Source organism: Amyelois transitella, chromosome 13 (assembly GCF_032362555.1).
Source record: "Amyelois transitella isolate CPQ chromosome 13, ilAmyTran1.1, whole genome shotgun sequence".
In the NCBI taxonomy this organism is placed as follows: Eukaryota; Metazoa; Arthropoda; class Insecta; order Lepidoptera; family Pyralidae; genus Amyelois; species Amyelois transitella.
The window spans coordinates 10849215-10872576 of record NC_083516.1 but is presented as its reverse complement, the minus strand read 5'-3'; the positions used below and the strand labels follow the sequence as shown (position 1 = coordinate 10872576).

At 35.4% G+C, this 23362-nt stretch overlaps 1 protein-coding gene across 1 annotated transcript; it reads right to left on the bottom strand.

Moving 5' to 3' along the window:
- Positions 1–20748: 20748 nt before the first annotated feature.
- On the bottom strand, positions 20749–23113 carry LOC106141967 (uncharacterized). The gene has a single exon (XM_060947433.1). It carries the CDS (start codon positions 23075–23077, stop codon positions 20930–20932), a length of 2148 nt encoding a protein of 715 aa, XP_060803416.1. The 5' UTR covers positions 23078–23113; the 3' UTR covers positions 20749–20929.
- Positions 23114–23362: the final 249 nt, after the last annotated feature.

The following is a 23362-nucleotide window of genomic DNA, read 5'->3' as shown; positions in this document are numbered from 1 at the left end:
GCGACTAAGGGAAAGGCTAATTAAATTTAAATACTTCTAGTAGGCGATAGGCTAGCAACATGTCACTATTCAAATCTCAAGCTTAGTCTTTTCAAGACTGTTGTCTCTGTCTGCCCCAAAATGGAAAAAGACGTGACCATATGCATGTACATATTTATATTCCATCGTCAAGCCATAAACTGAACTTGGCGCTTCAGTCTTTTCAAAACTATTGGCTCTGTCTACACCGCAAGGAATACAGACGTGACTATAAGTAAACTGTGTATCACAAACTTAGTCCCTTCATTCATTTAGCGATTCCTCCATAACGGCTGTAATCCGCTACACGTTTGTTGGAGACTTAGTTCGTTCAACTGAAAATTGAGGCATGTTAGGTTTTGGAATTCGGTAACATCACAGCTTTTCACGATATGAGATGGCAGATGCCTGTGTTTCTTCATATGTATACTAGCTGTACCCGCGACTACGTCAGCGTGGAATAGTTATTTTGGGCATCATTGAAGCTGTCAAGTATGAAAAATTTTCCCGTTTTTTTTTCACATTATCCATTATTTCTTCGCTCCTAAAACTTGCAGCGTGATTTTATATAGCTTAAAGCCTTCCTTGATAAATGGTCTATTCATCACAAAAATAATTTTTCAATTCGAACCAGTAGTTCCTGAGATTAGCACGTTCAAACAAATAAACAAACAAACTCTTCAGTCTACATACATATGGTCACGTCTATATCCTATGCGGGGTAGACAGAGCCAACAGTCTTAAAAAGACTGAATGGCCACGTTCAGCTCTTCAGTTTATAATATTAGTATAGCTTTATACGTTTACCCGTCAATTGGCACAAATTGTTATTGGCTATTGGTATATTGCCATACGATTGAGAGTTCGACCGCTTTTCGATAAATTGCTTAATGTCTGGAATTTCAGAAATGATGATAGGTTTTTGACTATTCATAGACAGCTTTATTTAAGAAAAAAAAGGTTTGTTGACTTGGGATTTTTCTCAAAGGGAACGAGTTCACAACCTGTCATTATCTGTATATCAGTTCTCTCACAAAGCCGTTGACTCCGTCTACCCTGTAAGGGATAGATGTGATTATAACATATATCGATGGCTCCCAAGTATACTATCGTATGTCTTAAAATGTAACTTTACAGGAGAAGCGATTGAACGTGTTAGAGTGTGTAGTTCCTGTAAATTTTAAGCTAGACACATGATTTTTTTTCTATAATTACTTGAAGTATAGTGTATATGAATATAATAACATTCATTTATAAATATGTTATAGTTTCTGAGATATTGTTGTTAGGATACTTTACGTTGAAACGAAAATTTTTTTAAAGTCGTAACTTATCTATACAATTATTTACTTCGTATAATAGGGAACATGCAATAATTTTAGTTTTGATTTCATTTTAAAGAATTCCATGTAAAATAGGTCTTAAAATATTAAAAAAATTAAAACAATCTAATTTATCGTAAAAAATGCGACTTTAAACTGATCGTTTAAATTTTCGCGCCAAAACGGACCTACATTTCCAATGACGTCACACGTGTCTGACACTGGTCGTGCTTGCCTTCGTTGATTACAGTGTTTCCACAATGAGGGGAAATTCCCCTTTTAAGGGGTAATCAGGGTCCAGAGGGGAAGAAAAAGGGGAAATACTATAAAAGGGAAAATTTTAGGTAATCATATATGTATTAAAAACGTAAATAATACGTAAATAAAGCACTACTGCCTATAATCGCAAAGTTAACTTCTAAAAGTTGACACAGCACGAGTGACGTCACTGAACGCTGATTGGTGTTTTGAAATGCGTTTCGTTTAACGTAATTTTAATTCGTAATAATTGCTAAAAATCAACATAATTTAAAATAAAAACGTTGAAGAAGTTCTTCTTTTATATTTTTTTAACATTTTATACGTAAAATTTTCATAAATATCATATTTGCATCTTCCCTATTTGTCGATCAAAAAATCGTATCTTTCCTTTACGAGTATTTACTTTGTATATTTGTCAACAAAAAATGTGGTATGAGTTACTTACTGCTTTTTACGGGAATATAAGATTTTTGTTTATGCACGTATGTTGGGATATTATTTTTAAAACTTATTTAAAACATAAATTTCATTATGATAATAGGCAGTTGAGTGTAAGGTATTAATTTTGTGCATAATAAATTATTACACCAATTAATATTTTTGGAATTTTTCATCATAATCAAAGAATCAGAGATTATTTTATTTTCATACTTTTAGAACATAATAATTGCACATAAAATAAACATTTTCTCCAGAATTAAAAAAATAACAACTAAAATTAATTATCTTGATAAAGTAAAATAATATTTCTTTATGATTTGTGTGTTTTTAATGCAAACAATATGCAAAATATAGAGATAATATATTATTATACGATATATAATCACGTCTATGCGGGAATATACTCTTGCGGGGAAGACAGAGCCAACAGTTATCAAAAGAGGCCACGGTCAACCGCTTGGCTTACATACATACATATGGTCACGTCTATATCCCTTGCGGGGCAGACAAACCAAGTCTTGAAAAGACTGAATGGCCACGTTTAGCTATTTAGCTTAATGATAGGATTGAGATTCAAATAGTGAAAGGTTGCTAGCCCATCGCCTAAAAAAAAAGAATCTCAAGTTTGTAAGCCTATCCCTTAGTCGCCTTTTACGACATCCATAGGAAAGAGATGGAGTAGTCCTATTCTTTTTTGTACTGCTTGGCTTAATGATAGAATTGAGATTCAAATAGAGACAGGTTGCTAGCCCATCACCTAAAATAGGAATCCCAAGTATATAAGCCTATTCCTTAGTTAAAGTTATGTTGAACTGCTGGAATAATTGAACTATTGCAAAGACTTATTAGGTCATTTTTAGCCAAAGATATGGGGAGCACATAATCATAAAGTGGAGGAATATGGGTACTATCTTGGAGTCGTCGTCTTGTATTTGGTCATGTATTGGGATTCATCTTAATTATATTTATAGAGAAGTTTATTAGGCTCAGAAGAAAAAACATTTATTTATTTTATGTTTATCCATTGCACTACTTCACTGTTAATATTTTCAGACCAATTTTTTAAGCTCAAAGTTGATTTATTATTCAATAACTTGGTATGATCCATCTCAACAACATTATAAGGTTTTCCATCTTGCTTAGCCCATCGCACTTATGCAAACCATTCCAAAGGAGTATAGATATATTTAGGTATTATTGGCAGTTCCTTTAATCAATGCATAAACACTGTCTCCTTCTTGTTATATATATATTTTTCAAAAAAAATCCAAATAAAGAAAACAATCATTACACGTTGTTAACATGTAAGCTGCATAATCTATTCTATTCCGGTTTACCCTGTGGCGCTAGCTAACCAAAACCTAGATTCGACTGCCCCTGCCATTATTTCTTTTAATATGAAATCGGACAACCAACTTAAGACCGCGCAAAGAGCATAAGTTTATGTCACTATCTAAATACAATTTCAAATTATCTTTTCGAGTATAATGGGATTCTACAGGTTGGAAGCATTTGATATAGTCACATACGCTTTTCCTGGCATCAGCAGATATTTACATGGATAATTTTAATGCTTGCCTCGGTTATCAGTAGCAACAGTACCTGTAGAAGAGTCTGTCTTCTGTATTACTGTGTAAACAAATTGTTCACTGTTCATCAGCGTAGATAAGAACTGTTTTGCAAACTATAATGTAATTTCATCTGTACTATCTGACTCGGGAATATAAGTACCTGGTATATAAGTATTGATTACCCCAATCAATACTTAATACTTATATACCATATATTGTATTTTCGGTGGGATTGGGTATCAATATAAACTCTTCGCTTAGGATTTTGGTTTACTAGATTATATACATAAATCCATCGTTTATGATGATTACCAAATTTCCAGAAAGCCAAAGCAAAACTGGCTTTTCTTTGGTCAGTTGACATATTTTTGAAACATTTTAATCGACATTTACACGGTGATTTTATTTCTTTTTTCGGATTTTGTATACCTTCACGAGTCACGTACACCTTACCAAGATTTTTTTTATTTTTCTTTTTGCATATATCCATTCATTCTTATACTGTCTTCTAATAAATGTACTGTTTCTAATGGTCCTTGTCTATTTAGTTACCTTTTTTATTTCGGGAGTAGGTGTAACATCACTAAAATATGTTAACGGCGTGTTTGCTAAGGATGTCGAATAGTTTGATCACCAATAAAGTACGGGCAAAAATCATGCCTATTTATTCTACATTTTTAGTTGTACATTCAGGGCAAGGCGGGTACTGTGTGTTTGAAGACTTTGGTGAAAAAATCGTTAAGTACTCTATGAACAGGGGAATGCTGCAAGTGATCAATTATAGTTTCAGGTAAGTTGCTTAAAATGTTTCCTGAAAATATAATAACTGATAAAATCTACTATTGTGATATTTACATATGTCAATAGTAGATTTAAAATATTAGTTGTAACAATTGCATCAAAATACCGGCATCATATTCATTTTAGAAAGTGTGTCAATTTCTTATAAATCTGCTTCTTCTGATAATGATGAGTATAAAAAAAATTGAAATAGCAAGTGATTAATTCCGTAAGATTTATTAATGGCCGTTTTTTTAAATAAAATGATACATAAGATACATATTTATTTTGCATCTAAGACGTAAACAATCTTAACTAAACATTACTATCAATAAAAAAATATAATTAAACAATGTAAATTGTAGTAAGTGTAAATGCTATAATAAATATTTCAATATTTACCACGTAAAAAATCGTATGTATTGCATACGATAAAAAAAAAGTTTTGATGACAATGTAAATAATAGTAAATGATACTTACGATACTTGTTCAATGCAAATGAATAACGTAAACAATCGTGTGTTATATTTACTATAGTTTAAGTTTTAACTATTGGCAAAAAATAAGCAAATACTTGAATATTACAAATTTCTTGTCAGTATACTTACTCAGTACTCATCCAGTTTCTTCTACATTATTATTGAGCAACGCCAAATCTTAGGTGATAGAAATTGATTAAGAAACAACAGTGTCATTTCTTGCCGTTGTCGTTTTTAATGCAATATCGCATAATTTTCGACCTCTAGCGTGTTGTTTTGAATAATCCATCCTATACTTATTACGCATTCTTAACATACATCAATTTAGTTATTGTATTATGTGTGAAATCTGCAGACGCGCTGTACGAAAATATCGCGCTTCTTTGCAGCGTACCAAACCGCAAGTAATCGTTACGATTGCCAACTCCGCTCCTGCCTTCCCCGTAGCAGATCGTATAAGACATTACGACGGTATACTATGCAGGAAACGGCAACATACTATTATATACGTGTGAAAACTTTTTAATTTTAAATGATAGAATTTTTTTTGTTTGTGAATTAGATAGTTTATAATAAAATATTTCGGAAATACTAATAAAACGAAAATGGCTATTTTGTGGATTACGATAGTATACGATCGCCATCGATATACATATATATATAATCACGTCTATATTCCTTCCCGGATAGGCAGACCCAACGCTCTCGAAAAGACCAATATACCACGTTCAGCTGTTTGGCCTAATGATAGAATTGAGATTCAAATAGCGACAGGTTGCTAGCCAATCGCCTAAAAGAAGAATCCCAAGTTTATAAGCCTATCCCTAAGTCGGCTTTTACGACATTCATGGGAAAGAGATGAATTGATTCTAATATTTATTTGTATTAGTGCCGGGAACCATAAAGCACGTGATTATAACTACGTATGTTAAGCTGAAGAGTCGTTTTTGGTCTGTCCAACCCTAACGGATGGGGTAATAGGTAAGTTATCTATCATCATCATGATAATGATAGAACGATGATGAAATATGGTGGGAACCCCAAGTAAATCGTAACCTTGTAACTTTCAGAAAACAAATTCGGGCACACCTCATCGCATCATGCAATATGTATCAACGGGCGCTCGTTTCCAGAACTCATTCACAGCTATTGGTCTACATTCATCTGGGAAACTCAACCTTAGGCATAAACCTTAGGATATATTTCAGCTTGGCATCTATGTTTGCAGTATTCAAACTGAACGGCGCAGCTGCTAAGAGTCATTCACACAGACATGGATGTAGGTAGATACCGTAATTTCATCGTGATAAAAAGCATTTATACAGATTTTTTTTGTACTAACCGAACTAAAAATAATACTATTGACCGAAAAATCGTGGTAACCTTTGAAGTGACTGAATTCGCCTGGCTGATTTAAATACAGTTAATAATTATTCTTCTTGTGAGCCTTGGATAATTTATCAATCGTGTGTCGTACTGACCGATAAATGACGCGATCGCTTGCTTTAAATCCTTAATTATTTATTTGCTTAAAAAAGCTTTTATTACTCTTGTATATATATACCAATATCTTTGAGTAAAGATAGGACAAAACTTGAATACTTAAAGTCTGTGAGGCTCAAGACAGCTCAGCTCAGGAAAATTTTATGATCCGTTTTTATCGAACATAGTAAAGTATAGTTCCCGGCACCATAAATGGCGACTAAGGGATAGACTTATAACCTTGTGATTTTTCTTTTTGGCGATGGGCTGGCAACCTGTCACTATTTGAATCTCACTTTTATCATTAAGCCAAACAGCTGAACGTGGTCTATCAGCCTTATCAAGACAGTTGGCTTTGTCTACCCCTCAAGGGATATAAACGTGATTATAAGTATGTATGTAAAGTATGGAATGAAAACTTATGGTGCAGTGCTGAACGATATAATTTGCGAGGTCTATCTACATCTATGTCTTTGGTAATTTCACATGTAACGCTGGTATTGCAAGTGAGATGTTGTATCCTAACGTCCAATTAGTTGGGATTGCAAAAATCTTGGCTTTTTTCGCTGAAACCCAATATTCGTTATTTGCAATTTTGTTTTATATACCGAGTGAAGTGGATGGTCGGATAGTGTGAGGTGAGAAATATTGGAAAGCGAACGTTGAAAAACTGCTACTTAACTTAAAAATCTAAAGTTGATTTTTCTATATAAAATATACGAAATTGCTGAAAAGAAATTTTCAAATAAACACGATATTAGGTAGGTATATCTTTTGTAGACAGAAATGATAAATCAATTGGAAACATGACATAAAAAAATCTAAATTGATCACAAACACACACTACATTACGTCTTATTTATTTACGGGGTATAGCATTCGCTATACTTTAAATAGTAGTTTAGCATAACAAAAAGTCAAAATACTTAAAATTCACTGTTGGCTGGATAATCTAAAATGGTAATGAAAAATCTTTAACCTTAGGAGCGTCAGTGGTTGAATCGGTAAGGTTAATATGCGTGTGGAGCAAAAAGGCACACGTTCGAATTCCACCTGGTCCATGTACCAATGACTATAATCGAAGTTATGCATATTAGTTTGAATAGTGCCGTGTGGTTCCCGGCAGCAATACAAAAAAGAATAGGACCACTCCATCTCTTTCCCATGGATGTCGTAAAAGGCGACTAAGAGATAGGCTTACAAACTTGGGATTCTTTTTTAGGCGATGGGCCAGCAACCTGTCTCTATTTGAATCTCAATCTTATCTTAAAAGCCAAATAGCTGAACGTGGCCTATCAGTCTTTACAAGACTGTAGGCTCTGTCTACCCCGCAAGGGATATAGTCGTGATTATATGTATGTACATAATTAAATATAAATATAAATAAATATATACGGGACAAAATGTGTGTAACCATGATCGAACCGATACGGGTTTGATTGCCCTGCAAAGGTTGCGGAGGTCAGACGGGAGTCGCTTCGTGTAAAAAGCTGACTCACCCAATCCAGGATCTATGGTCAAAGGCATACTCCTCTCCAGAGTGGTGAGGGTGCAACCGGGACTAAAGACAGGAGGAACAGGATAATTAAAAATCTAGAAATTGTTGGCATAATAACATTTACAATTAAGTAAATACATACATACATATGGTCACGTCTATATCCCTTGCGGGGTAGACAGAGACACAACGTCTTGAAAAGACTGAATGGCCACGTTCATCTATTTGGCTTAATGATAGAATTGAGATTCAAATAGTGACAGGTTGCTAGCACATCGCCTTAAAAAATCTCAAGTTTGTAAGCCTATCCCTTAGTCGCCTTTTATGACGTCCATAGGAAAGAGATGGAGTGGTCCTATTCTTTTTTTGTATTGGTGCCGGGAACCACACGGCAATTAAGTAAATGTGTATGTAAAATTTTCGTCGAATATTCAATTACCTAAAAACTAATTAAATACCTATTCAGGTTTCATCCATCAGCACCCAGCTCAAACCTTCGACCTAGATTTAATATTAGCAAAAAAGGTTTCCCTTATCATCGGTAAGGGAAAATTTTCAATCTTTCCAAACGCCATTGACGAAAACTAATTGCTTTTATAAAGTATTAAATTAAGGGTAGGTACAGAGGAATAAAAATTAAAGGGATTTACAGAAGGCTTCGGTAACCTGTTTCTTAAATGGATGGAAAGTTTGGAATTAAATGGTCGAAAAGAAATAAATTAAATTATGTATCGTTCTCGTACTTCATCTACGGCAATGTTCATGACGCAAAGCTGTGTATTGTAGTTGATAACATATGTAGTTATGCCCATTTAAACATGATATAATTAATTTTAAACAAATTTATTGCTGCAGACCAAATAAATAAATAAATCAAATACATACATACATATGGTCACGTCTGTATCCCTTGTGGGGTAGATAGAGCCAACAGTCTTGAAAAGACTGATGGGCCACGTTCAGCTATTTGGCTTAATGATAGAATTGAGTTTCAAATAGTGATAGGTTGCTAGCCCGTCGCCTAAAACAAGAATCCCGAGTTTATAATTTACCATATGTATGTATGTAGGTACATGTAAAAGTTGTATTTCATTATCATCATAATATCAACCGTAGGACGTCCACTGCTGAATATAGGTCTCACCAAATGACTTCCACCTCGCTCTGTCGGAGTCGACCTGAATCCAACGTTTCCTTGCTGACTTCACCAGATACATACATACATACATATGGTCACGTCTATATCCCATGCGGGGTAGACAGAGCCAACAGTCTTGAAGACTAAATGGCCACGTTCAACTATTTGGCTTAATGATAGAATTGAGATTCAAATAGTGACAGGTTGCTAGCCCATCGCCTAAAAGAGGAATCCCAAGTTTATAAGCATATCCCTTAGTCGCCTTTTACGACATCCATGGGAAAGAGATGGAGTGGTCCTATTCTTTTTTGTATTGGTGCCGGGAACCACACGGCACTTCACCAGATCGTCGGTACATAACGCGAGGGTCCTGGCGGAAGGTCTTCCCTTTGGTGGCGGTCGAGCCGAATCATCGCTCCCGCTACAATTGTTTAGATAATACATACATATACATATAATCACGTCTATTCAAAAGTCAAAATTGCTTTAGCGTTGAAAACATAAAATTATGTATACATATCATAACGTCTATATCCCCTGCGGGTTTAACAGAGCCAACAGTCTTGTGAAGACTGATAGGCCACGTTCAGTTATTTCAGCTATTTGGCTTTAAGATAGATAGATTAGATAGTTTAGATAATTCCTGTATTTATAGCTCCTTTTCATCAAAATTCACCAATATTTTTTATGCTCGGATTATTCTTGACAAACGTTTAAATGTTAATATTTGCTTCTACAGAAACCATTAAAGATTTTAACAGTGGAATCGTTGCTTTAGTAACAGCCGACTAAGGTAATCCTAAGGTCAAATGGACTTACACCGACCGCAGGACCCTGGTTTTATAGACATTCCCTCCTACTATAACAATTTAAGCTTAATTAATAGCTGTTATAACTAACACTGAATCCAGGTTTACGGTCGCAAAATTACTTTAGCGTTGAAAACATAAAATTATATATACATATCATCACTTCTAAATCCTTTGCGGGCCTAACAGAGCCAGCAGTCTTGAAAGACTAATATACCACGTTCAGCTGTGAGGCTTACTGATAGAATTGTGATTCAAATAGTGACAGGTTGTTGCTTATCGTCTGAAAGAAGAATCCCAAGTTTATAAGCCTATCCCTTCTTCTTCAGCCCATATTCATCCACTGCTGGATGTAGGCCTCTAGTAAGGCACGCCATTCTCCACGGTTTTGTGCTTTTCTCATCCGCCTCCTTCCAGCAATCTTGACCAGATCGTCCGTCCATCTGACAGGTGGTTTACCCACATTTCGGCGACCAGTTCTGGGTCTCCACTCCAGTACCACTTTGCCCCAGCGGTCGTCTGTGGTGCGGCATTTATGGCCCGCCCATCGCCACTTTCTTTGGCTTGTCCGTCTTCGGATATCCGTGTTTCTAATATTATCCCGGATAGAAACACCAGCATTGCCCACTCCATAGCCCTCTGAGCGACTTGTAGCATGCTTACAAATTGCTTTGTCAGCGTACATGTTTCCGAGCCGTACACCATTACGGGAAGGACACAGATCTATCCCTTAATCACCTTTAACGACATACATAGGGAAGAGTTGGGAGTAGTTCTATTCTGTTTTATATCTATGTAGGGAACCACACGGCACAAGATATTATAATGTTTGCGTTTACCTGCCGTATTTAAGTTAAAACTATCCAATTGTAATCCCAGAAACAGTGCGTTAAATCCCTTACTCAGGTTACGTAATGAATATCTAATGGCCGTTAACACCAGCCCGAGTTGAATTTAATATTTTACCACCAAATTTACACGTGTCCGTTTATAACTCGACTTCGCAAAACGGTGTAATGTTTCCTGAACTCGTTGATCAAAAAATACATACATACATATATATGGTCACGTCTATATCCCTTACGGGGTAGACAGAGCCAACAGTCTTGAAAAGACTGAATGGCCACGTACAGCTATTTGGCTTAATGATAGAATTGAGATTCAAATAGTGACAGGTTGCTAGCCCATCGCCTAAAAGAGGAATCCCAAGTTTATAAGCCTATCCCTTAGTCGCCTTTTACGACATTCATGGGAAAGAGATGGAGTGGTTCAATTATTTTTGTAATGGTGCCGGGAACCACACGGCACATTGATCATAAAATCTTTGTATATAAAACTCTTTCGTTACTGAGTAACTTATACACTGACTGTCAGACAACGCATGGCCCAAATGTTTGGACGAGAAATTAGGAATTTGACATGTAGGTCCAGTGGTCTATCGAAAGCTGCACCAGGGTTGCTCTTAGAGCGGATTTCCCAAAATTCCCGCGGGATTTTCTCTTTTCGTGAGTGGAGTTGAGGGCATACTCTACATACACATAAATACATATGATCACATCTATATACCTAGCGGGTTAGACAGGGCCTCCAGTCTTGAAAAGACTGATAAGCCACGCTCAGCTGTTTGGCTTAGTGATAGATTTTAGCATACTCTAGTTCAGTTTAAATGAGTAACATATAGATATATTGTGTACCAGCTACTGTTCTCCGTAGTAATTTATACAAACACTAGCTTTTAGCTTAGCCTGTGCGAATTTACCGCCACCTGCATAAGAATATTACATACATACATACATATTGGTCACGTCTATATCTTTTGCGGGGTAGACAGAGCCAACGTAGTCGCCTTTTACGACATCTATTGAGATGGAAAGAGATGGAGTGGTGCTATTCTTTTTTGTACTGGTGCCGGGAACCACACGGCTATTTATCTAAACACTAGAGATGTTCTTACTACCTAAAATGCTCTAACTTACCCATAGGCAGACAAAAGTTATTTGTTCTAAAATTATAATATTTAACGTGATTAATTGTAACAAAATTACAACACAAAGTCTTAGTTTAAACGAAATTTTAATACTCTAGTGGATTGTTGTAACTCTGTTCTATTATTGTCTGTTATTAAACGAAACCTAATTCTGTGATGAAACTTCAACCATTTTGATTGTTTCACCCCTCGACGGCGTACAGGGATCAAAGGGCATTGAGTAATGTAAAATTAAATAGATAACAATATAATAATAACTAAAATTATCTATACCTACTAAATTATAAAGCTAAAGTGTCTGTATATTTATTTGAACGCGCTAATCTCAGAAACTACTGGTTCGAATTGAAAAATTCTTTTTGTGTATTTTTCGAGGAAGCTTTAGGTTATATAACATCGCGCTGCAACTATAAGGTGCAAAGAAATAATGGAAAGTGTTAAAAAAAACGGGGGAAATTATGTATCCTTGAGGGCTTCAATGATGCCCAAAATAACTATTCCACGCGGACGAAGTCGCGGGCACAGCTAGTTAATAATATGTGTCATGTGGTAGCCGGCACTTTAAAATAGAACCACTCCATATCTTTACCATGGATGTCGTAAAAGGCGACTAAGGGATAGGCTTGAAAACTTGGGATTCTTCTTTTAGGCAATGGGCTAGCAACCTGTCACTATTTGAATCTCAATTCCATCATAAAAACACATAACTGGACGTGGCTTTTCAGTCTTTTTAAGACTTGGCTCTGTCTACCCCGCAATTAATATAGACGTGACTATAGATACACTTGGTATCATGTTTCCCCTAGTCACTACATGAACTAATATAATATTCAATTAATTATTCAATTATTGATTCGAATATAACTGATAAGCGTGATTTGAGTTATAGGTAATTGTTACTTGAACCGACATCATGTTCATATACCACGATTATTAATTTTCAAGGTACACTTTGTAATGAAATGACATACATACATACAATCACATCTTTATCCCTTCAGGGGTGGACAGAGCTTACAGTCTCGAAAAGACGGAAAAGCCACGCTCAGCTGTATGGCTCAACGATAGAATTGAGATTCAAATTGTCTTTGTCATATATTAAATAAATATAAAATATACCTCTCTCGTATATACAAATAACACAGATTGAGTTAGTCTCGAAGTATGTTCGAGACTTGAGTTACGAGATATCAACTCAACGATACTTTATTTTATAATAAATACTTATATAGATAAACATCCAAGACCCAGGCCTATCAGTAAAAGTTCTTTTCTCATAATGCCCTGGCCGGGATTTGAACCCAGGACCTTCGGTGTCACAGACAAGCGTACTACCACTGCGCCACAGATTCCCGGGTCGAGATCCCATGACATGACAGAAAATAACTTTTTCTGATTGGCCTGGGCCTTGGATGTTTATCATTATGAAATATAGTATCGTTGAGTTAGTATCTCGTAAGACAAGTCTCAAACTTACTTCAAAGCTAACTCAATCTGTGTAATTTGTCCCGTATATATTAAGTATTTATTTAGTATAATGTTATCATGACATCGCAATAAAAACATGACAGATAGGTACCATTTCTTTTATCAAAAACATTACAATAAATAAACGAAAAGCGGCATTATGATTACAAAAATAATGCCGTAAACTTTCACCTATAAAATAGGGAAGTGGGTTTCCACCAAATAAACATTACGATAACGGTAACACCCCAGGCATAGCGTATTTATTTAGTTGAGATCTGTCGCGCGGGCGGAATTCTAATGTTGGAGATTACTTTAAGTTTTTTATGTGGAAATCAGGCCCTGGTTAAATGGGATTTATTTGGTTTTTGGTAGGTGTTTTATGTCTTGCTATTCATAAATACATAAATCAAGTTTTTATCCAGGGTAGACAGAGCAGAAACTCTCGAATAGATTGGAGGGTGCTGTTAAAAAGCGATCAGATTTTCAAAATAATATTTAATTTTAATGATGTTTATTTGTTTTTAAAAATTTAATTTGTTTAAGTATATTACTTTATTTTAATAAGGTAGTTTATTAGTATAGTTTAATTATATAATTATAATATTATCTTATATTAAAAGTAAATCCAAAATATCATCTTATATATGTCATCTAATAACCAGGACAAACATTATTTGTGGTACTTTTCCATTTTGTAAAGTGTTTTTTTTTAAGTTAGATTTTATGGAATTATTTTACTATTGATCCATCCATGATAATCAAGTCAAGAACTGATGATGGGAGTATGTGCTTTTCTCTAACAGAGAAGGCGAGGGTGTTCATCAAACAGTTACCCCTAGCACTGCGTGTTTATCCACTTGAGGAGATCAGTGGCGCGGTCGGAATCCCAATGTGGTAACTTTGTTCCCCCTTTTTTATATGGAGATCGGGTTTAAATTGGATTTTTCATGTCGCCAACATAAAGTTGATCTTTTTTCAAGAGGATCTGAGAATATGCTGTTTGTTTTATTAGCCGTGTGGTTTCCGGCACCAATACAAACAAGAATAGGACCAATCCATCTCTTTCCCATCGATGTCGTAAAAGGCGACTAAGGGATAGGCTTACAAACTTGGGATTCTTTTTAGGCGATGGGTTAGCAACCTGTAACTATTTGAATCTCAATCCTATCTTAAAGCCAAATAGTTAAACGTGGCTTATCAGTCTTTACAAGACTGTAGGCTCTGTCTACCCCGCAAGGGATATTGACGTGATTATATGTATGTATCTTTATTGCATAGAAATTTACACAATAACAAGAAAAAAAAAGTACATAGTTATAAAAGAAACAACATTACTTGCAATGGCGGACTTATCCGATGAAGAGATCTCTTCCAGTCAACCGGCAATTTGTTTTATTAGACTTTCCTCATTCGGGAATCAAACCGAAAATGTATGACCAAATGCAGTTCCGAAGGTATACTGCATTGTAAATTACAATGCTGGCAGCATTTTAAAAAAAACCTACATAAAACTTTATGAATAGTTCCTAATTTAAATAAATTTTGCCGAATCCCTCATTTAATGCTCTTAAACTTTCGCGTTGCATGTTAGTTATTATATGCAAACAGGAATTAACATGAAACCATACCGTTTTTTTCCAACGTTTATTATGTTTTCGAATTAATTCCTATTTGCATTAAATTCCTTTTCTATATGAAAGAATCATCTTGTACAAATAAGGTAAAGTGTGGTTGTGGAATGCCTTTTTGAATGTTTGTAAGTCGCACTCAGTCATTCAGTCAGTCATCTCATGTGTGGCATCAAAGCCTTTTTGATATTTATCACCAATAACCATTTTCGATTTTCGTTCGTGACGAATAAAATATGGTATTAAAACTAACTCTTACATTTATTCCTAAAAAATTCGTGCATAGAAAAGTCTTTAAAAAAAAAATCTCACTTTTACTATATAAAACCTGCCTTTCTCCGCTATCTCCCTTCTTTATGGCCCATCACTGAACACGGAAGCCGCTGGTCACCACCCTCCCTGATTAGCATTCCCGGCGCGCCCGCAGATAAATCGGGTATACAAACGCCAGCACAACTGACAAGCAGGCGTGGTAACTGTACTTTTTATTGGGAATTTGAGTGCGTTTGACCTCAATCTGCCTTTTTTTTTTTCTCCGAAGGGAAAATCCTTTTAACGGACTGCCTCCCGGGTCTTTACCCGGGAGAGTGTGGCACTCCTGGCATCTAATGTGCCAGCCTACGGCCGGCATTTTACGGCCTCTGTGTACAGCGGTGCAGTGCGCAGCGGTAGTACGCTTGTCTGCGACACCAGAGGTCCTGGGTTCGAATCCCGGCCAGGGCATGATGAGAAAAGAACTTTTTCTGATTGGCCTGGGTCTTGGATGTTTATCTATATAAGTATTTATTATAAAATATAGGATCGTTAAGTTAGTATCTCGGAACACAAGTTTCAAACTTAATTCGAGGCTAACTCAATCTGTGTAATTTGTCCTGTATATATTTATATTTATATTTATTTAATTCCCTCCGGCTCCCCGGCGCGACTTGCCAGGGACTCTTACCGTTTGACCTCAACCTGCCTGATAGTAAGCAATATCTTTCTCCTGGCTTTAGTCCCAGAAGAGGCTTGGTTTTGTATAAGTATAGATCTGAAGAAACATTGACTGATAGGCGAATGGTGTTAGGACAAGAAAGACGATGGTCACCCTCACTGATTAGCATTCCCGACTCGCCCACAGATAACGTGGATATACTAACGTTAACACAATAACGAGCAGGCGTTGTTGTTAGTTATTTGTTGTTTGATAACTTCTTAAGCAGCGTTGTGCACTTTTTGTGATGGGTAAAAATTGTTAAACTTTTGTCCTGACACGAGACTTGACTGAAAATTCGTACGACTGACAGTCTTGTCAGCATAGAAAGATATGTATGTATGTCAACGGGTAATTAGTTATTTATGGATACTTAGGTAATTGGTTTTACCTAATATTCAAGTTTCCAACTCCCCTGGGAATCTGTTGATTTTTAATTTATTTACTAACTTCTGTAAGTAGCTTCGCCCATCTTAAACTAAAATAGTAAATTTTTGACAAAAACATATCCATTCAATTATCATCTGATAACCAACTTACACAAAATTCGGTCGAGTTGAGTCGTAAATGAACAATACATTGCTTCTGTTTGTCATAATTATCTAACGCAGGAATAACATATAGTCACGTCTATATCACTCGCGGGGTAGACAGAGTCAACAGCCTTGAAAATACTAAAAACCACATGTAGTTGTATGGCTTAACGATAGAATTGAGATTCATATAGTGACAAGTTGCTAGTCCATCGCCTACAATATCAAGTTTACTAGTCTTTCCCTTAATCACATTTTACAACATTCATGGATAAGATATTCCTATTCTAGTAAGTTATTATTCCAAGAAGCTTTGGGAGGCAATACGTAGGGCAACGGACATGAGCAAACAGACCAACCAATCTGAATCTCTTTTGTCTATAAAATCAACGCCTGGAGAATCTGTAAACTTTGTCAATGAATACTTTTCAGGAGTTGGAGCAACATTGGCATCGAAAATCACTCCAAATTCTCCATCCTTAATTTTGCCAACAACTGCTATGTTAAACTCCTTTGTTCTATCCAGCGTCGACGAAATAGAAATATGCAGCATTATTGACTCTTTAAAAGCAGATGCCACCCCGGGATGGGACAACATCTCTTCTAAATTGCTCAAAAAATTTAAAAAACAATTAGCCCCAGCTATCACACATATTTGCAATCTGTGCATTAAAAAAGGTTATTTTCCTAAGTCGTTCAAAATTGCTGTAATTCACCCAATTCTCAAGTCCGGAGATAGTGATCTTGTTGATAATTACCGCCCTATTAGTATTCTTACAGCACTCTCTAAAATCATGGAACGTATTATTCATAACGCCTTAATTAAATACCTAGAACGAAATTCCGTTCTATCTAAAAACCAATTTGGTTTTCGTCACAACTCATCCACTTCTGAAGCTGTAAACTCGGTGGTTGGTAGTGTTGCTCAGGCATTAGACTCAAAGTTAAAGTGCGTGGTATTATTCCTAGATTTTAAAAAGGCCTTTGATACCGTGTCCGTTCCATTGCTGATCACCAAGCTGGAGAGGATCGGTATCAGAGGCACACAACTCAATTTGTTCAGGGAATATCTAACTGATCGTGTTCAACGTGTGAAGATTGGCATGTACACAAGTTCAGACCAGAGCGTCAATTATGGGGTTCCTCAGGGGAGTATATTGGGTCCTTGTCTGTTCTTGATATATATGAACGATCTGTGCAATCTCCCACTTCATAACGGTAAAATCGTGTCATTTGCTGATGACACAGCCCTTGTTTTTACAGGCACGAATTGGTCAGAAACTTTTAGATCTGCACAAACGGGTTTGGATTGTGTAAAAATGTGGCTAAATGATAATTATTTGACATTGAATGTTACTAAAACCAATTATATTGCTTTTACTATTAGAAATGTAAACCGACCAAACCCCGTTGAGCACTGCTTGATTGCACACTGTCACAAGTCTTCCCAATGCAATGATAACTCATGTCAATGTCCCAATTTGAAAAGTGTGAGCACCACCAAGTACCTTGGCATCACCATCGATCAACATTTGAGTTTTGAAACCCATATCGTATTACTAGCTAAACGTACAAGAAAACTTATATATATTTTCAAAAAATTACGCTATGTGGCAGATGCGAAGGTCCTCCGTATGACATACTTGGCTCTATGTCAGTCCATCATTGCTTACTGCATCACTTCCTGGGGTGGTGCATCTAAATCCCACATTCTTCTTCTCGAAAGGGCCCAAAGGGCTGTATTAAAAGTATGTACCTTCAAACCATTTAGATATCCCACTTCCGATCTCTATAAATTATGTGGTGTCCTTACAGTAAGGCAGCTTTTTATTCTTGCAACTGTCATGCTACAACACTCTCGGCTTCCTTACGTACCCCAACCGGAAATTAGGAACAGAAGGCTCAGACTTCCGTTGCCAGACGTTGAAACCCAATTTGTAAAGAAATTTTTTCACTATCTCGGACCATATCTTTATAAGAAAATTCATTCTATTACCAATATATATAGTCTCAACAAATTTAATTGCAAAAAAACTGTAAGCATCTGGTTACAAACCCTCACTTATGACGAGACTGAGGATCTAATGATCTCATTGTCTTAGTCTTAGTCCAATCTTTGTCCATGTCAGTGATATGTCCCCCTATTGTCTAGACTCCTATATATATATATATATTTTCGTTGATACCCCTTGTGCACAGACACAGTTGGGTTACAGTTTTGTCTGTGTACCTATTGAGCAACCATGGTGCTTGTGTGTGCTCACACAGTAACCAAAAGTTATTTTATAATAATAATTTTCTCGCCTGGCCAGGCCATACGCAACACATACACTCCACATACTTTAGAATACATCTGAATAAGTACTAACATAGATTAGTCTTAACTTAATTACTGGGTGAGACCTGGTGACCCGTAACACAGGATCTTCGGAGCCTAGCACGGGCACCAGTCTCCACTCCTACATGTTTTGAATTATTTACTGTAACTAGGTTAATACTTTGTTTATTGTGGAGAAAATAAATAAACTTTTTATTTTTATTATTATTTTTATTATTAGTAAGTGGTCCTATTCTGAAATGACTTTATGAAACTTTTGAATCGGCATTTAAACCCGACAAAAGATCTATAGTCTATGCAAAAACATGAATGTAATATGTCTATGGTCATACAATTGTAGACAATACGTGGTGCCATCTATTGATTGCTCTTCAATTGTTTGATAGTGCTTTGTAGAACAAAGCTTTGCATATAAACTGAATGAACATGCACTTTCCGGTTTCAAGTTTATTACAAATTTCTTAATGGAAAAATTGATGGGAAGAAAAGGGGGACAGGATGGGTTAGGTATCCCCACCTCGGAATTTGGCATTTAACTTATGTATAATCGTGGAATTGAACCTGAACTAAAGGTAACTGCTTTCTAAGTAATTAGCTAAGATATACTGTGGCGACATCTCTACGCCACAAGTAACAACAACCAATCACGCGACGCTATTAGTCTGAATCGCGCAAGCAAAGATTTCACGGACTGAAGCATTAATACAACCTCCGACACAACATAGTCTGTCGCGCGGTTCCCCAGGCATCACACCAGCCTGGCGGAAGATCTCCCCTTTGGTGGCGGTCGAGACGAATCATCGCTCCCGCTACAATACTATTACTGTTTTGGATTTATTTTTATATATCGATGGTGGAAATGTCAAAGGGCTTAAAGGACAAATCACCGTTTTTCAGGAGAGCCAAAAAACTTTTTTTACTGATTTATAGGCATAACTTTTTTGTTTCTTAATCAATCTGTTTGATGTAAAAGACCATTTATATTAACTTTTTGAGCTGAGCCGTTTCAAATTGTTTAATTTACTCCATCTATCGTATTTTAAGAGATAGATGTCCTTTAAGTTTTGTGTTTTGGTGATATTGTCCTTTAAATCATAATTAGAAAAGCAATTAACAAATGTTTGAGGCTTAAAAGACGGCAATATTGTTTCTTTAGCTCTTAAAAGATAAAAACATTCTTAACATTAGCAAAAAAATGTCCTTTAGGCTGTAAATAAGCTTCAATATTTTTATTGTTTTCATTAATAGGTTTATTCATTTAGTTTACTATGGGGATGTATCAATGATAATGGATTTGATATATATAAATAATAAATAAAAAACAGTTTTTACAATTATCTTTTATTCATTTCCACTTTATCATTCATCTTTGACCAGTGAGGGTGCATTTTTAGCTATCACTAAATCATGTTTCAATAAGTAACTTTCTACCTATAGCTGATGATGTATCTATGACAATCTACCCTTTTATACATATTTATCAAATTATTTTTTGTACTCAACTACTTAGTAAAGATACACCCTTAACTAGTAAACTTATTAGGAAGAAATCTAACAATTATGAAAAATAACACAACATAGCATTTTAAAGAACGAACATTAGCAAAGTATGAATATGGTATGTAGTTATATTGCGCCGTAATATTAACTGTACTACTATAAATGACAAAAGTTTTAATTAAGTTATTTGCATCTTAGAGAACTAGGCATAGGAATTTGCGACTCATTAAATTAAACTCTCGTATTATAAATAAAATTATATATAAGCAACAAATAACTTTCATATTTATAGTCTACTTATTTAGTTTTTATATTATAGAATTAAAGTATAGGTTCTAGGTAATCAGTAGCTATCACAATAATTTCAGTCTTTTAATTGTCACTTTCTCCTTCATCTGTTTCCGGAAGTCTATCTCGTGTGTCTGTCGCAGTTGGCAAATTAAGATATTCTGAGTGATATCTTCTTGGTATGGTCCCGTTGTTGCATAATTTGCTTAGGTCATTATATTTTGCCCGAGAAATTGTTTGCTGCTTTGTATAAAGCGGCAACAAATTGATGTTTTCGTAAGGCTCACTCTGAGCTAAAATATTGTTGGTAGCCTTCGGTAGCTTTTTTCCTCTTCGTTTAGTCTTCAAAGTTGGGACCTTGAAAATTTCTACTACCGTTGTTTTAGCGTCATCTTTCATAGAATATTTAATGTCAAGCCTGTTCAAATTCTTTTTTTTTCATAGTAACCACTCTCATTTTTCTAAAATCTTTGATAGGATCACCTAAAAATGCTTCGACAGACAGTTCATTCCAATCCAATATGTCTGAATACTCTAGAGTTTCTACTTTGTAAGGAAAAGGCTTTTTGCGCGCTGCTTCAATATAGGTTGGCCATTGTGATGGACTCCATACAATTAGTCTCTTCACTTCCCTCTCGATGACTGCGTGCATGGAGTCCACAGGCATATAAGAGTGCCCAGGCAGAAGGAAATTAATTTGTATCACTTGAATATTCTGTGATGTAGTCAAAAAATGATGAATAGCTGTTAAGACTACTTTATTTTTATTTTGTCCACAGCAGGCATCACAATACAGAACAACATTTTTCTTCCCTCTTGTATCTACATCTTTCAGATATTTTGTGATACATGTAGCCACTTCATTGCTACCTCTTTTAGCGTCGCACTCTCCCCAAAGATAGCAAAATCCATTTTGAGTCTGACTTTCATAAAAAGTCAGATTGTACATGCTGTATTTCCTTGAATAATAAAGTAACATCGATTCACCATAGGGAGTATTTAACACCTTTTGTAGATCGAAACTTGTTACGACAGTATCTTCAGATTGCAAATTTTGATGTACTTTAAATCGGTTATAAGAAGCCTTCTTTTCCTCTAAGTGAATTTTTAATTGCTCTTGTTCCATTTCTGTTAATTTATTTTCATTTTCTGATTTGACACATTGGACACATTTATCTTTTTTTGGAACATGAAACGATAGATTATATTCGTTTGTAAATATTTGTCGAAACATTTTTTCGCTGATTCTCTCTACATTTCCTAATTTGCATTCGTCAGCATAAAGTCGGTACAAATTGGAAATATTTTTTAATTCTTGCGGTAGGTAAAGTTTTTGACTGTCTCGCCTGCAGTAATGGGAACTAACTGCAGGAAGTTTATCTATAAATTCCCTTGCAAATTTTTTTGCTTCTTCACTATACTTCAAAATCCCATTGAATGTCCGTTGATCTGCAAGTGCCATTCCTTCAACTGCATGGTTATTAGTATATTGTAATAGTTTTTGGCTTACATCCAGAGTATTTATCAAAAACTTTTGACAGACTTGTCGCAAACCTTCTCCTTCATTAATAAAATATTCAACAGTCTTGTTCCTTTTGCTGATATCATTCTTAGTTTTTTTCCTTTTAATATCAGTCAACTTTGAATGTAGAACAATCCAGTCGCGTTGATGTTGAGAATCTAAGGACCAATAATGATCGAAAATATTCTTTCGCCGTTCATCTGTGACATCATAGCACCTTCTTGTGCATTTACCAGGCATGCATGGATTTTCTTTCATCGATTTTGATTCTTTAACTTTTCCCGATCTATTTTCATATGATTTACCTGTATTTTTCAAAATTTTCTGGGATTTACGTTGGTTTTTACGAGAAATTTTCAATCTAGATATTACTGGTACTTTTTCTTTTATTATCTTCTGTTTGTCTCGTTCATTAGCGCTTTTCTTCTGTTTCTTCACTTTCCTTTTTTTTATTCCATCTACGTCTGATTCTTCAGATTCACAAGGATACCAACAATCGGAACTACCCGGGGAGAAATCTTCATTATCTGAGATAAAGTCAATGCAAGCGTTTCTAAATATTCTTCTGGCCTTTCTATTTTGACGTTTCATTTCAATATTATTGCTGCTAACAGCGTCATCTGACAGTTCCTTATTTTCAATTGGCGTTGATGTATTTATATTAAAAGACAAGCCGGCGTTCTGATTTCTCTCGAGCTGATTTTTTGCGTCATTTAAATCATCATTTCCATATAGATTAGATTCATATAAAACATTTAAACTTGCTTGACTTAGATTTACATCATTTCTTATAGCATTGTCCTCGACATTAAGGAAACCAGTTTCATTATTTTCTTTTTCTTTATTTGTGTACTCTATATTGATTATATCTTTAAGCATGTGTATATTAACTTCCCCATCAAGTAAACGAGTCGCGTCATCATCTATATCCTCAGGTTTGTCCTCAGTCTTATCCAAGGGATTGTTTTTCTTTGAAGTAGTGCTAGTTTGGGTATTGGGGTAACAAATATTGTATTCTTCGTTATTTTCAGGTTCCATCGTCGTATATATTTCAATATCTTTTTGCAGGGTTAAGCTAGATGTACTACAAAGGAAATGAGGTTGATTTTCGATTTTGTTCCTAAGTTTATCCGTACTGTTATCTATACCTAAGTCCATTTCTTTGAGTAAGTCAGTGCTAGATTCACTATCGGGGTTTCGAATGTTATTACCTTCTTCATCTCCACATCTGCTTGTCGTCATATTTGGGTCTATTTCTTTACTATTTTCAACATCAAGGGAACGAGTCCTATTTTCATCTACATCTTCAGGTATTTTTAGACT